Source organism: Cnephaeus nilssonii, assembly GCF_951640355.1.
Source record: "Cnephaeus nilssonii genome assembly, chromosome: 3".
NCBI classification, from domain to species: Eukaryota; Metazoa; Chordata; class Mammalia; order Chiroptera; family Vespertilionidae; genus Cnephaeus; species Cnephaeus nilssonii.
Genome location: NC_137074.1, coordinates 6,426,731 through 6,439,569, shown reverse-complemented (window position 1 = coordinate 6,439,569; position 12,839 = coordinate 6,426,731). Strand labels below are relative to the sequence as shown.

Below are 12,839 nucleotides of genomic sequence, written 5' to 3'. Positions count from 1 at the left end.
ACCCCAACAAAAATCCCAGAATGTTGCCCACAGAGGAGGGAATGAACGTTGAGAAAAAGCACCGCAGGAGGGCTGAACGCGGAGACTCCCAGCTCTCGGATGTGCAGTGGCCTTTGGGGGGCTCCAGGCTCACCATCCACAACTCATTAGTGAATTGCCACCAGAGAACAGCCCTGGCCTGTTTGCTAAAGATGGTCCTGGAGGGTCTCCTTAGAGCAAGCTGGGCAGGGACGTAGGAGAGAGGGCAGGACTGGGCACAGGCAGCAGAGTCCCCTAGGGGGGCTCTCAGGGCGAGGGCCAGAGGAGAGGGTGGAAGGATCACCAGGGAAGTCCAGTGCCCAGGAGACCTGCCCAGGGGGAGCCGAGGCAGCAGGTGACGGGAATGAATAGGTTTTGGGGCTCCCACTGATCCTAAGCCATCCCCGTGGTGCATGGCGAACAGCATTGGGAACAGCCACTTAAGGAGGGAGTGGTGGGGTGGAAGCTGCCTCCGGACCAAAGTTTATCCACTCCCTCTCCTCATCCCCTGTCCCCCGCCGTGGGTGGGCGGGGACTCCTGGAGCCCCTGCTGGGACGTCCCGAGGAGGGGGAAGGGACTTGGGGCCTGAGGGACGGGCGGCTCTGGAGGGCCAGGGAGGGTCCTGGGCGTCCTGGGCACTTGTGCCTGGGTCAGCGGTCCCAGGGGCCGCGCCGAGGGCACAGGCCAGGCAGGCTGGGGGCAGGGCTCGGTGCAGGGCTCGGTGCAGGGCTCGGGGGCAGGGCTCGGGGCAGGGCTCGGGGCAGGGCTCGGGGGCAGGGCTCGGGCCTGCCGCCTACAGCAGCTCGCGAAGCAGCAGCTCCCGGGGTGACTAGGGGTCCCGATCGGCGCTCCCGGGAATCCCCCTCTTCAATTCAAATCGAGTCCTCGGGCTGGAAGTGCCCACGACAGACGAGGTCCAACGGACTCGGGGCGGGAGACGCTCCCCTCCGCAGCCCTAAAGTGCCGGAGGGAGACGGGGCCCGGGGCGCGTCCCCAAGTTCCCTCTGGGTCCCGCCCCGGGCCGGGTCTGGAGCGCGTCCCGGTCCTTCTCTCGGGGAACGCCTCCCCGCCACTTCCCCGCCCCCTCCCGGATCTGCCCGCTCCGGCCGCCCGCCCCGCCCCCAGCCCGGCGACGGGGACCTGCACTTGGGGGTGTTGCCCTGGGCGCTCGGACGCCGCCTCCCGGGATTAAAGCGAGAGCCCGGGAGGATCGGAGATTCCCGCGCGGGATCGCGGAGGACACGAGCTCCGTGGGAGGCGTGGAGCCGGAGGAAGGCGAGGGGCGGGGGCGCCGGGCCCAGGGTGCGGCAGGTGAGCGTCCCTGTGCGGGGTGCGGGGTGCGGGGTGCGGGATCCCGGGCGCAGGAGGGAGAACCTGGGCGACGAGGGCGACCCCGTACGCGGTGGAGGTGGCGGCAGGTGGAGCCAGGTGCGCGCAGGGCGAGCGTGGCCGGTGCGGGACGCGCGGGGTTGAGCGGGGCAACGCGCTCTCCGGGGGCGCTGGGAGGGTGCCACGTGCCGGGGACCCAGGGGCGCGCCGCTTGGAGACCCCCCGCATCACGCGGCTGGGGGGCTGGGGGGCTGGGGCAGACTGTCTGTGGGTCCCTCGACAATTGGTCGGGGAAGAGGGTGCCTCGGGGTCCCTCAGGTGGGGCCCCTCGGTCGGCCCCGGCCCCGCTCCACCTGTCCTCTGGGCCTGAGCCGGGGACCAGGGTGCGCCTTTGCCCTTCGGGAACGAGGAAGCAGCGGGTCTGTCGGGCCGTTTCTTTGTTTCGGGAAAATCTCTGCAGCCCCGAGTGTTACCTGAACTCCTTCGGCGGCTCGCTTCCCTCCCGGGGTCGGGAGAAACTGGAAACTCGCTCAGATGCCCGGAGCGATACGGCCGGCGCGGCGGGGACGGTGCGGAGAGGCGGCCGGAGGGTCCCCGCGCGAGGCACGGGCGGGGGAGGGACTGCCCGCCGCCCCAGCCCTCCCGCGGCGCCCCGGTAGCGGCGACGAGAGCCGGCTCCCCGGGCCCGGGCCCCGCAGGAACCGGTCGGGCGCAGCGGTCCGGGACTTTGGGCGCGCGCTCCCCGCAGGAGAATCCGGGCCCCCGGCGCTTCGGTCCACCGCCTGCCGGACCCGGGGCACTGGCCGGGCAGCCCAGCGCACCAGCCGGGCAGTGGGCGCCTTGCCCGCGGCCCCCGGGTCCTGCGGGAGAATTGCTTTCCGGCCTCAGAGTCTGTGCGTCCACATCGCAGCCGCCTGCTTGCAGGTGGCCGCCGGCACTGGCTCAGGCCCCGGCATTTGCGTGCCCGTGGTCCCACGCCCCGAATGTCTTTTCGGGGTGCACAGGCATCAGGCTACGGGGGAATTCTAGTGGCTCCTTTGGGAGGGAAATGATGGCACAGAGTCTGAGGTCGACCTGGTCAGCCGGGGTCCCCAGGGCCCAGCCTCAAGGCTGCGTACCCCCAATTCAAACACGCTCGGTAGTCCCTGCGCTAAAATAAGGGGGGACACAGGCGCATGGATCCTTGTGCTCCTGGCGCCCACAGCTGTGGAGAGTCACTCAAAGAATGGAAAGTTACAAAGGCTGCATGGCGAGTCAGTTCTAAGGTGTTTAGAAAACCTTAAGTGAGGAGGGAGGGTTGTTGACTCTGCCTGGGAGGTGGGAAGGCTCTCCGGGAGTGAGAAAACGGCCAACCACTGGGACTAAGGTGGGGTCAGGGAGGGGGGCTGAGCTGACCCAGGCCAAGGGACCTGGGGGCGCAGGCACTGAGGGAGCCAGGGTCCCAGGGTCCTGCTGCTGAGTGAGTTGGAGGGGTCTGGTGGGCCAGGTGACGGGGATCCCCCTCAAGAGGGGTGCTCACTGCTCCCCCAACTTTACCAGAGGTGGATCCTGCCTTCGTCCTGCACCCCAGCAGACCCTGCTGGGCAGATGAGGCCAGAGCTCCAGCTGAACGACCAAACACTCCGGGCAGGAGGTGGGTCCTTTGGGCGGGGACCCCCCCTGATTGGTCATTCACAGCTCTGTTTCTGTCTTTCAAAAAGAGCAACTGGTGACCGCATGGGCCTTTGTTCTTGGGCTGGCCGTTGGTTTGGTCCCCAGGGACTTCCTTCTCATGGGTGCCCCCAAGGTCAACCTTCTAGCAACAGGGTTGTGAGTGCCTTGGAGCTTGGCACCCACACCCTGTGGCTGCCCCGCCCTGCAAATTTGGCCACACTGGTCTCCGAGGAACAGCAAATCGAACGTGGACGTGGCACTTCCTTCTGGCGAGGCATCATTCCTTACCTCTTCAAAGCAAGTGGAAGGAAGCTGAGGCAGGGAGGTGGGGTGGCTTTCCAAGGCCCCGTGGGGAGAACTGGGGAGGAGGGCAGGCCCTCTGGCTCTGGGCTGGCTCCTGTCGCTTCCCTTGCCTTCCTCCAGGGGTTTGCATGTGTGAAAGCCGGAGGAGAGAGGAGAGAGGAGCTGAGGACAGGCCTGGGGGCCTCGTGTGAAAGGGCCAGGCTAATGTCCCCCTGGGCTGTGTGCTGACCCCTTCCAGAGTGATCCCAGAGGGACTCCTCAGTGGGTGATGAGGCATCGAGGGACAAGACGCTGGTGAAAGGTCCTGTAGGTGGTGCAGCCTGGTCACATGCACAGGACAGCCTGCCGGTGATCATCGTCCTCTTCCGAGCCCACTCTGACTGCTCCTCTGGGTCCAGCCTGGGGGGCGGGAGGGGGTCCATCAGGAAGCGTAGACCAGGACCCGGGCTGCTGGCGGGCGTCCTGGGGGAGCTTTGTAACAGTGTGGGGTCACTGCCTTGGTTCAGTTCCTGCGTTAGACTCTGGGAGCAGCTAGTCTATTTTTCTAAACCTTCCAGAAAATTCGCCGTTTGGGAACTGCCTCTCAAGTCTAAGCCTTGGGCCTGGAAGCAGAAAGGCAAGGTGAGCAGGTCAATTTATAGACTGGTCGGTTTGGGTTACTTAAGGATGGAAGCCGTGCCTGCTGGGGAGGAGGGGAGAGGAGGGTCTGGAGGGGCATTCAAGGCCCTCAGGGCGTTCCCACCGCTGTTGTCTCCCACTGCTCTGGATCCCCAGAGGGGCCCCACTTCCCACACTCGCTGGGCATTGCTGCTCTTCCTGGCCCCTCCTTACTCCCCAGGGTACCTGCCCTGAGGGTGGGTCTGCCCCAGGACATCGGGTGGCCTCGAGGCTTGGGGTGCAAAGGTGTCAGGACCTAAGTAAGAGCTGAGATCTGCCCTGGGCTGGGCTTGGTGAGCCCCTTCTGCTCGGGGTAGGGGAGCACCACAGGCCATCTTGGGGAGCTCTGGCTTGCAAGTCCCCAGGGCAATGGGCCCTGGTCTAAGGAAGGTGACATCCAACTGCACGTGCCATCCCCGCGACTAGCAGAGGCCCGGGCTGGTCGCACAAGCCGTTTTGGGAGGCCGTCTAGAGGAGGAGTCTGAGGTCAGGCAGCCTGGGACCTGGTTTGTCCCGGCCCCCGGACAGTGGTTAGAAGAGGAACTGGAACACGGGGGAAATGTCGCAGGCAGCGGGAGAAGCACCTCGGGAGAAGGGCAGGCAGTGGTTTTCTGGGGGTCGTAAACTGGCGTGTGAAGAAGGGAAGCGACTCAAAGACAGGCTTCTGCTCTTATTAGAGGTGAGCCAGGGAGGAGGCGGAAAGGACTTGCTCCAGGTGGCCATCTCCAGGCATTGGGTCTGTGTGTATAGAGTCTATACTATAGACGACCACTAGGTATCAATGCGGGGGTGGGGGGGAGGGAGGAGGTGTGCACGAGGGGGTCTAGTGCAGAAATGTGATCAGAAAGAAAAGCGTTTGGAGGGCTCTCCGAGCCCGCGGCGGCGGTGGCTGCTGATGTCTGGAAGTTCACGCCAGGACAGAAGAGCTGGGAGAGAGAGTACTTGAGAAGGGCTGAGAGGAGAGGGCACGGCGATGGCGGGCCAGTGGACGTTTGTCAGATAAATATTTCCAAGTGAGAGCCGAATTGGAAGATGAAACAAAGCCCGGTCTTGATTATTGTTGGTTCGTGTGTGGCTTGAGACCCAGTGTCAGGTTCCCTTTAAGGTCATTGCCTTCCAAGGGGCCTTCCTGGCAGGACGCCGCACCTGACCTCATTCCAGCCCTCGAGCTGGGTTTTCTAGGGACGAGTTTAGTGTTCCTACTTCGAGCTTCTGACCACACAGCATAAACGATCATCATGTCCGGCCTCCCAGCCCAGTTCTGTTCTAGAATATTCTTGAGTAATGATCTTCCAGTATTGGATCAAACAGGTGTAAGTGTGAGAACTCTGCTCTTTCCAAGACGACCCCGTTGACATTTGAACATGTTTCCCTGGGTTGCGTGAAACCTGGCTTTCTGATATTTCTGACTATTTGGGTCCTGGTTTTGTCCTTCGGATTTACACAAACGGAGTCCCTCTCCACGTAACAGCCCCTTCGATCCTTCGATACCGGAAGGGAAATCCTAGCAGCTGGCCCTGTTATCACGGAGTGCTCATCACGGCTGGGCATGGTGCTGGGAACTTACACACTTCATCCTGGTGCAGCCTTGCTCATGGACTATCTCCATTTCACAGGCCGACTGGGGCCAGTTCCTTAACCCTTAGCCAGTGGCCTGTGCAACTCCCTCCTGGGGAGACCGGGACCCGTCTGTCCTGTTAGGCACGGCTCCGCTTTGCACACCTGGACCGGTGGGGTTTGTCCAGGTGCGGGCTCTTCAGCTCTCTCACTCTTACGTTGCCTCTTACTCATTTGGCCTTTGGAACTCAAAATATATCGGAACCATTTCTTTGTATGATACAAGCTAGATTTAAAAAATAATAATAAAGGACCACACCCAATTCCTGCCCTGAAACGTTTGTCAGGACAATGAGGCATTCATTGAAAAAGAAACTTGGATGCTCCAGGCAGTGCCTCTCCTGCGGTATTCTCTCTCTCTCTCTCTCTCTCTCTCTCTCTCTCTCTCTCTCTCTTCACTGTGTATGCCATTTGTCTGATTGCCTTGTACTGTTTGTGTTGAACTGCTATTTAAATCTACTCTGTTACCTTTAACAGTGTGTGCTGTCCCCAACAGGCCTGAGAGCACCCTTTTGTACAATGTGATTTTGTGCAGCGGTGGAGGCATAAGGGGGCCATTTGTTCGTTGCACAGGAAGTGTCTGCTGCGGTTGCTTGCTTTGGCATTTGATGAAGGGACACGGATTCTGAGGTCCAGGAAGCTGGGCCCCATCGGTGCGTCACACCGGTGACCCCTGGAAGGGGCCCGTCGGGGGCTGCACCACAGCACATGCCTGAATGGGAGTGTGAGGTGAAGTCAGTGGATCCTTCATTGTAGGGAACACCCCTGACCCCCCGGATGCATCTCTGAGACTGAGCTCGGGTGCGTTAGTTTGGTGGTTTTTCAAATTGGCCTCTAGCTAATGTAGGCCGAGATGTCCAGAGGAGAGACACCCCGCGAAGAGACGGTTCTTGTTTGGGCCCAGCTCTATGATGTCATGGGGTGCAGCTGGGGTTTTAGCTCAGGACCGCAGGTGACTCAGGCGTGACTCAGCCTCCTGAAAGGAAGGCCCACGGTGGACCGAAACGACCCGGCTCTGTTGTGTGCAGTGGACGAGGAGCCGGCCGACAAGGCGGGGTTAGGAGCTTCGAGGCATATTTGCTTTTTTGCTACTTAAAGGAAAAGTGCTTGGTTGTGGCTGGTGTTCAGAAGGAAGAACAGTCATCGGTGTCTTTTAAAGGGCACGAGAGAACGTTTGTGGCTCAGAGCCGTCTCCAGGTTACCTGGCTCCTTTCAGAAAACAGAGATTCACTGTCCTGCGTGGGCGCGCGCGGACACGCCGTTGGAAGAGGAGCGGGACCGAAGGTGATCTCCGGCTTTCCTTCCAGACCCCGTTGGGTCCATTGGGGAAATTCCCACGTCCCTTCTTCTGGGCCAGAGGAAATCCTAGGCATTGCGACTCTTGTCTTCTACTCCAAAGTCGGGGAGCTGATCTGGGCAGGCGGGGTGCTTTTGGTTCTGAGGTTCTGTGGGCCCTGGATGGCTGGGTGAGACGGGACGCGCTGCCATGAGCTCTGGGTCCCTGGGCTTTCAGTGGGCCATTCGTGGCCGGGGCTCCCTGCGCCTTCCCTCCGGGCTCCCTGCGCCTTCCCTCCGGCTTCCTCGTCTCGCTGTTAGGGATCTGGGTTGAATAGGAAGCCTGGATTTTGAGCATCGATGCCTCGCTCCTTTCAGAAGGCTCTTCAACTGGGAAAGCCGCCAGTGGATCGAATGTTCATTTCCTGAAACTTCATCCACACCTGTAACTGGTGAGCTGGCTCAGAGGCTCCCCCCGGCCCCCACCCCGGCAGTCACCCCAGGGAGCAGAGCGACCGGAGGGGTGAGAACGCCCGCTCAGCCGGACTCTGTTCAAATTAATCTCAGGAAGATAACGCGTTTATTCCAGCTTAGACGAGAGGGGAGTGGAGTTCACGGAGCGGATGTCAAGGTTTAGAAGGCTTTTGCCTCACGGGGCAGAGGCAGGGAAGGTATATGAATATGTGATCACCATGCCATTTAAAGGCTTACCGGTAAACGTTATATGTACCCTAAATGGGGATCCCTCCCCCTGTATATAGATCCGTTCTCTTTCCTCTTACCTGGAAAGCTGTTGACTTCTTTTTCATCGTAAAAAAGCCTCAGCGCTATCAACATGAACTGGTTCTTATATTTTATCCTGACGTAGAGAGTAAATAAATGATCGGGTGCATTTGGGGGGACGTCGTCAACGAGGTTTCCCAAGATTGAAAAGCCTCCTCCTTTTTCATTCACAGCATGTTGTTGTTGTTAGATTCATGAGTCAGACGGTCATTCTGCTCAGGAGACAGCAGGGCAGCGGTGTGCTGGAGCTGGCGCTGTTGCCTTCCGCCTCGCTGCGTTCTCTGAGCTGGTGGATTTCCTGCCCGTACCTTACCAGAGGCAAACCTGCAAATGCCAAGCTTAGTTCCCGCTCCTCCCCCCGGTCCCCCCCGCCCCCAACCTGGCTGCTCAATGTTTATCAGCCTTACAATCGCTTTTATTTACAACAGAAATGTATGTAGCACTAGCATCAACTCATCTCATTCCCCGACGACCCTGGAGTGGGTGCTACTGTACCTCCTTTTGCAGATGAGGAAACTGAGGCACAGAAACGTTAACTGACTTGTCCCAGGTCACAGCCTGTGAAGGACTGAGCTGGGGCCAGAGGTCCTGGGCTTCCCCACATGCCGTGCTGCCTGCTGCTGGTTGGGCACCTACTGTGTGCCAGGCACGGTACCGGGAAAATCTCCGGACCTGGCCCCCGCCTCGAGGCCCAGAGCTTTCTCACCGGGCACACGGTGTTGTGTACGCCCGATGGCGAAGGCCATTCCTTGAAGCATTCTTCGGTCGTTGCCAGAAAGCAGGGGAGGGTGGGTAAAAGCTCTCATTTGCCACAAGGGGGAGAGTGAGGTCAGATGGGGCTTTCCCACGGAGCGTTCTGTGTTGCTGGTCTTTCTAGATGTTACTGTGAGCGCTTCCCAGACAGCGAGCAATTGCCCCAGAGCTTCCTTTCCATTAGAAACCATCCTGAAGATGACTTCGGAACCTCTTTCCCGGATTTAGGCTGGTCGGTGGAGGAGTGGGTGGGTGTGGATGTGTTTCACAGATTTTATTCTTTTACATGTGTGTTTACTGAAAAACGGAAGATTCCATATGGCTTAGTTACAAAGCCAGGCGTGGCCTCTACTTGGTACTGAGTTCTAGGCCACCTGCTCGGGTGTGGCTGCTTCCTCGTGCCGCTGGGCGCTCTCTCTGCAGGTGCGGGCCAGGTTGCGTCTGATAGATGGGTGCCCGCTGTCACTCGGTGCCCGGCACTGCCTGCACCCGCTCATTGACTCCTCAACCGAGCGAGAGAGTGCGGGGACGATGTCCACTCCGCCTGAGGTTTAGGGAGGGTTCGTTTTGGCCCGGGGATACCTCCAGGAAGTGGGCCTGCCGGGAGTCGACGCCAGGTGTTCGCCCACCTGCAGCCTCTGCTGAACTTGAGGCCGAGTCGCCGTGTGTGCTTCTAGTCCCTAGATTCTCCTCTGGGTGGAGGTGACCTCGGGCGGGCGTGGCCTCCTAGGTGGTGAGAGCTGCAGCCCCGGACTCCTCCGTGGGCAGCTGCGGGGAGGACTCGGCGCTCTGTTCTGGAGAGGGGTAGCTCTCACCTGGACCGTTTTCTAGTTCTTTCTCAGCTGATCTTCCGGAAACTAACTGGTCTGGAACGATTACATACAGTCTTGTCATCCTTTCTTCTAGGTCCTCTCGAACGTTCCAAATACCTCCCGGTACCTGATGCTGCGGACTTAGTCGGGATGGCTTTAAACTCAGTAAGTGGTGACCTGCCACGCGCCTGAGCTTTTCCTTGTTCCCTCATTCCTTCTGGTAGTTCTGGGGGGTGGGGGGTGGAGGGGGGTGTGGGCAGCACGTTAAGAGCTGTTTGTCGGGACTGTGTGTGCTCCGTGGAGGTTGGTCAAGGCCTTCTGTACATTAGAGGGGAGCAGGAGGCCGGCGTGGCCGCACAGCAGCCGCTCAGAGGAGAGTCCCGAAGCTGTTGGGTGGGTGTGGGAGAGGTGGCTTCTCCCCGTGGCCTCTGCTCTTCCTGCCCTAAGGGTGGGGGTGGGGCAGGGCCCGGGTGGGGTGGGTACAGATGGGGGCAGGATGGTGCTAAGAGGGGTAAGTCCCGGGAAGGAAGTGTGTAGGGTACACGGGCCAGCAGACTGTCGTGTAGCCTGGCTCCTGATACACTGGGGCAGGTCCTCACTGACTGGGCACAGGGCCGGCTCTCTCTCTCCCTGGAACCCCCACAGGAGACAGATGCACTTTCCTCATTCACCGTCATATCTCACAGGTCCGTCTTATTCCTGGAATAACTCTTTAGTGCAGAGTTGTGGTCACTAACAGTTTTCTAGGTCCTGTATCTAGAGAATAGGCTCGATGCTCCCCCACCCTTGTTCCTGGTTGTATATTCCTGGTCCATTTTAAATTTCAAGCCCGCGGCACGGGAATCTGCCAGGACAGACGCCGGTGCTTGCTGCAGCCTTTCCGGGTGACGGCGTGTTCTCAGATGCTTCCGATAGGGCCCAACACACGTGCCGCTTGTTCTACCTCTGTGCCCATTTAGGCGGGAGATTACATCTCGTTTTCTCTTTCTGTCTGCTGCTGGGTTTAGACCTGTACTCTTTAGACTTGAGAAGGAGCGCATTGGTGAGTGATTAAGTGAAGGTGGACTCTGGGAGCCTGCATTTGGCTCACTTCTTCGTAATCACGCGTCCCTGAAGGCTCCGTTTAAAATTCCAAGCATTGAGTTGCCTCTGCTCAGGGTACCGGTCCTCTCTGAGATCACAATCAGCAAGACAGGAGGGGAGAAATTAACCAGGGGGAAGAAAGGTTGCCTGGGGACCTCCCAGCCAGCAGGTGACGGAAGGTGCTGACGGGTGGAAGGCTGAGAGGATCTAGAGTGGCCTGCTTGGGGGCGGGAGGGGGCGTGTCTTGAAGGGTAGGCCTGGAGAGGCAATTTTTAAAATATATATTTTTATTGATTTCAGAGAGGAAGGAAGAGGGAAAGATAGAAACATCAATGATGAGAGAGAATCATTGATCAACTGCCTCCTGCATGCCCCCTACTGGGGATCAGGCCTGCAACCTGGGCATGTGCCCTGACCAGGAATCAAACCCGCGACCCTTCAGTCCACAGGCCGATGCTCTATCTGTTGAGCCAAGCCGGCTAGGGCTGGAGAGGCAATTTTAAAAAAATATATTTTTATTGATTTCAGAGAGGAAGGAAGAGGGAAAGATAGAAACATCAATGATGAGAGAGAATCATTGATCAACTGCCTCCTGCATGCCCCCTACTGGGGATCAGGCCTGCAACCCGGGCATGTGCCCTGACCAGGAATCAAACCAGCGACCTCTTGGTTCCTGGGTCGATGCTCAACTGCTGAACCATGCCTGGCTGGGCCTGGAGAGGCCATTTTTAAGGAGGAAGAGAAGAAGGGCTTTCTGAGAACACAAACCAGCCCAAGGCTGTAGAGGAGAATAAAATTCAATGGCTGGGGCCGTACCTTCCACTGTTGGACCCAGAAATTCCACACACTCTCCACAAATTGCGCGTGCTGCATAAGGAAGTATTTTTTTAGGCAGAACTGCTAAGCAGCCCCCAATTGTAAACCAGGTACATGCCCTTTAATAAGAGATGGTGAGTACACGTGATATACTTTTGTAAGAGAAGAGGAGATACAAAAGGAATTCGCAAGTAACATGCATAGGTAAATAATGTAACCTGTGTCTCTCTGTAAAATGGGTATATTTATAATTCTGGTATCGCTAGTGGATAACTTTATACCCCATTCTCAAGGTATTGACTCATTCCCAAACTTCCACACTTTTTCTTAAAAAGGGAATGTGTGAAATGGGTGAAGGAGGTCAAAAAAGGACAAACTTCCAGCTAGAAGATAAATAAGTCCCGGGCAATGTGTAGCACGTTGACTGAAGTGAACAGTACTGTACTGCATATTTGAAAGCTCTTAAAAAAATACATCTTAAAAGTTCTCATAAGAAAAAAAAATTTTTTAACCATGTATGGTGATGGAAATTAACTAGACTTATGGTAATCATTTCACAATTTGTACAAATATCAAATTATGTTGTACACCTGAAACTAATATAATATTACATGTCAATTATCTATACTAATAAAAGGGTAATATGCTAATTAGACCAGGTCGACCGGACATCTTCCAGACGTTTGACTTCCTTCCGGACAAAGCCACAGTGGTGGAGGCCGAGGCAATCAGGCCGGCAGGGGAGCAGTTAGGGGGCAACCAGGCCAGCAGGGAAGCAGTTACGGGGTGACCAGGCCAGCAGGGGGGCAGTTAGGGGGAGATCAGGTCAGCAGGGGAGCAGTTAGGGGGCAACCAGGCCAGCAGGGGACTAGTTAGGTGGCAGCCAGACTGGCAGGGGACCAGTTAGGGGCGATCAGGCAGGTAGGCAGAGTGGTTAGGGGCGATCAGGCAGTCAGTCAGGCAGGCAGGCGAGCGGTTAGGAGCCCGCAGTCCCGGATTGCGAGGGGGATGTCTGACTGCCAGTTTAGGCCCCTGCAGGATGGGTCCTAAACTGGCAGTCGGACATCCCTCGAGGGGTCCCGGTTTGGAGAGGGTGCAGGCCAGGCTGAGAGACGCCCCTCCTCCCCCCCGCCCCCTGTGCATGAATTTCATGCACCAGGCCTCTAGTACCTTAATAAAGAAATGAATATTAATTGAAAACTTGGTTAGCCTTTATCCTAGGTAAGTTTGGCTTTTGGCATAATTAGGGTCATTAGGGTTGCATATTATTCATCTTCTTTTTTATTGTTTAGGGATTACCACCAGGTGTTGGGCCTTACTACGAAAACTATGGGTACCAGCCCGAAAACTTGTACCCGCCACGGCCCTCTGTGGACCCCAGTGCTTACGCAGTGTATCCAGCTCCCTACTACCCGCCCACGGTGCCCCGGTACGCCCCCAGGGTTCTGACGAACACCTCGACGCCTGCCGTCCGCACGCAGCCCAAGTCCCCATCGAGGACACTGTGCACCTCAAGTAGGAACCTGTTTTGCATGTATTTCCTATACGGGAACCCACGTTTGGGGTCGGCCTTCTCTAGTGGGCTCTCCGCTCCCATCCGCTCTGTGGCCATCTCTCCTCGGCTTGGGGCTGGGCTGTGTAACATGCCTTCCCCCTCACCCTTCGCCCTGCCCTTCCTGGTGCCAGCTGCCAGGTGTCACCTTCTGGCCCCAGGCCTCTCAGAGTACCAGGGATATTCT

The 12,839-nt window shown here is 58.0% G+C and overlaps 1 protein-coding gene across 3 annotated transcripts in view; it reads left to right on the top strand.

Annotated features, from left to right (window-relative positions):
• The first annotated feature begins 1,141 nt into the window (after positions 1-1,141).
• The window catches only part of TMPRSS2 (transmembrane serine protease 2), a 31,445-nt gene continuing 19,747 nt past the window's right edge, over positions 1,142-12,839 (top strand). Inside the window, exons 1-3 of one of the 3 annotated variants that reach the window (XM_079766943.1) lie at positions 1,142-1,330; positions 9,296-9,366; positions 12,393-12,615. In XM_079766943.1, coding sequence (XP_079623069.1) covers positions 9,352-9,366; positions 12,393-12,615 — 238 coding nt within the window. In that variant the 5' untranslated portion in view covers positions 1,142-1,330; positions 9,296-9,351. Of the gene's footprint in view, positions 1,331-1,404; positions 1,448-6,619; positions 6,863-9,295; positions 9,367-12,392; positions 12,616-12,839 lie in introns of those variants that run through there. The other 2 variants (XM_079766945.1, XM_079766944.1) reach the window with 2 other exon arrangements.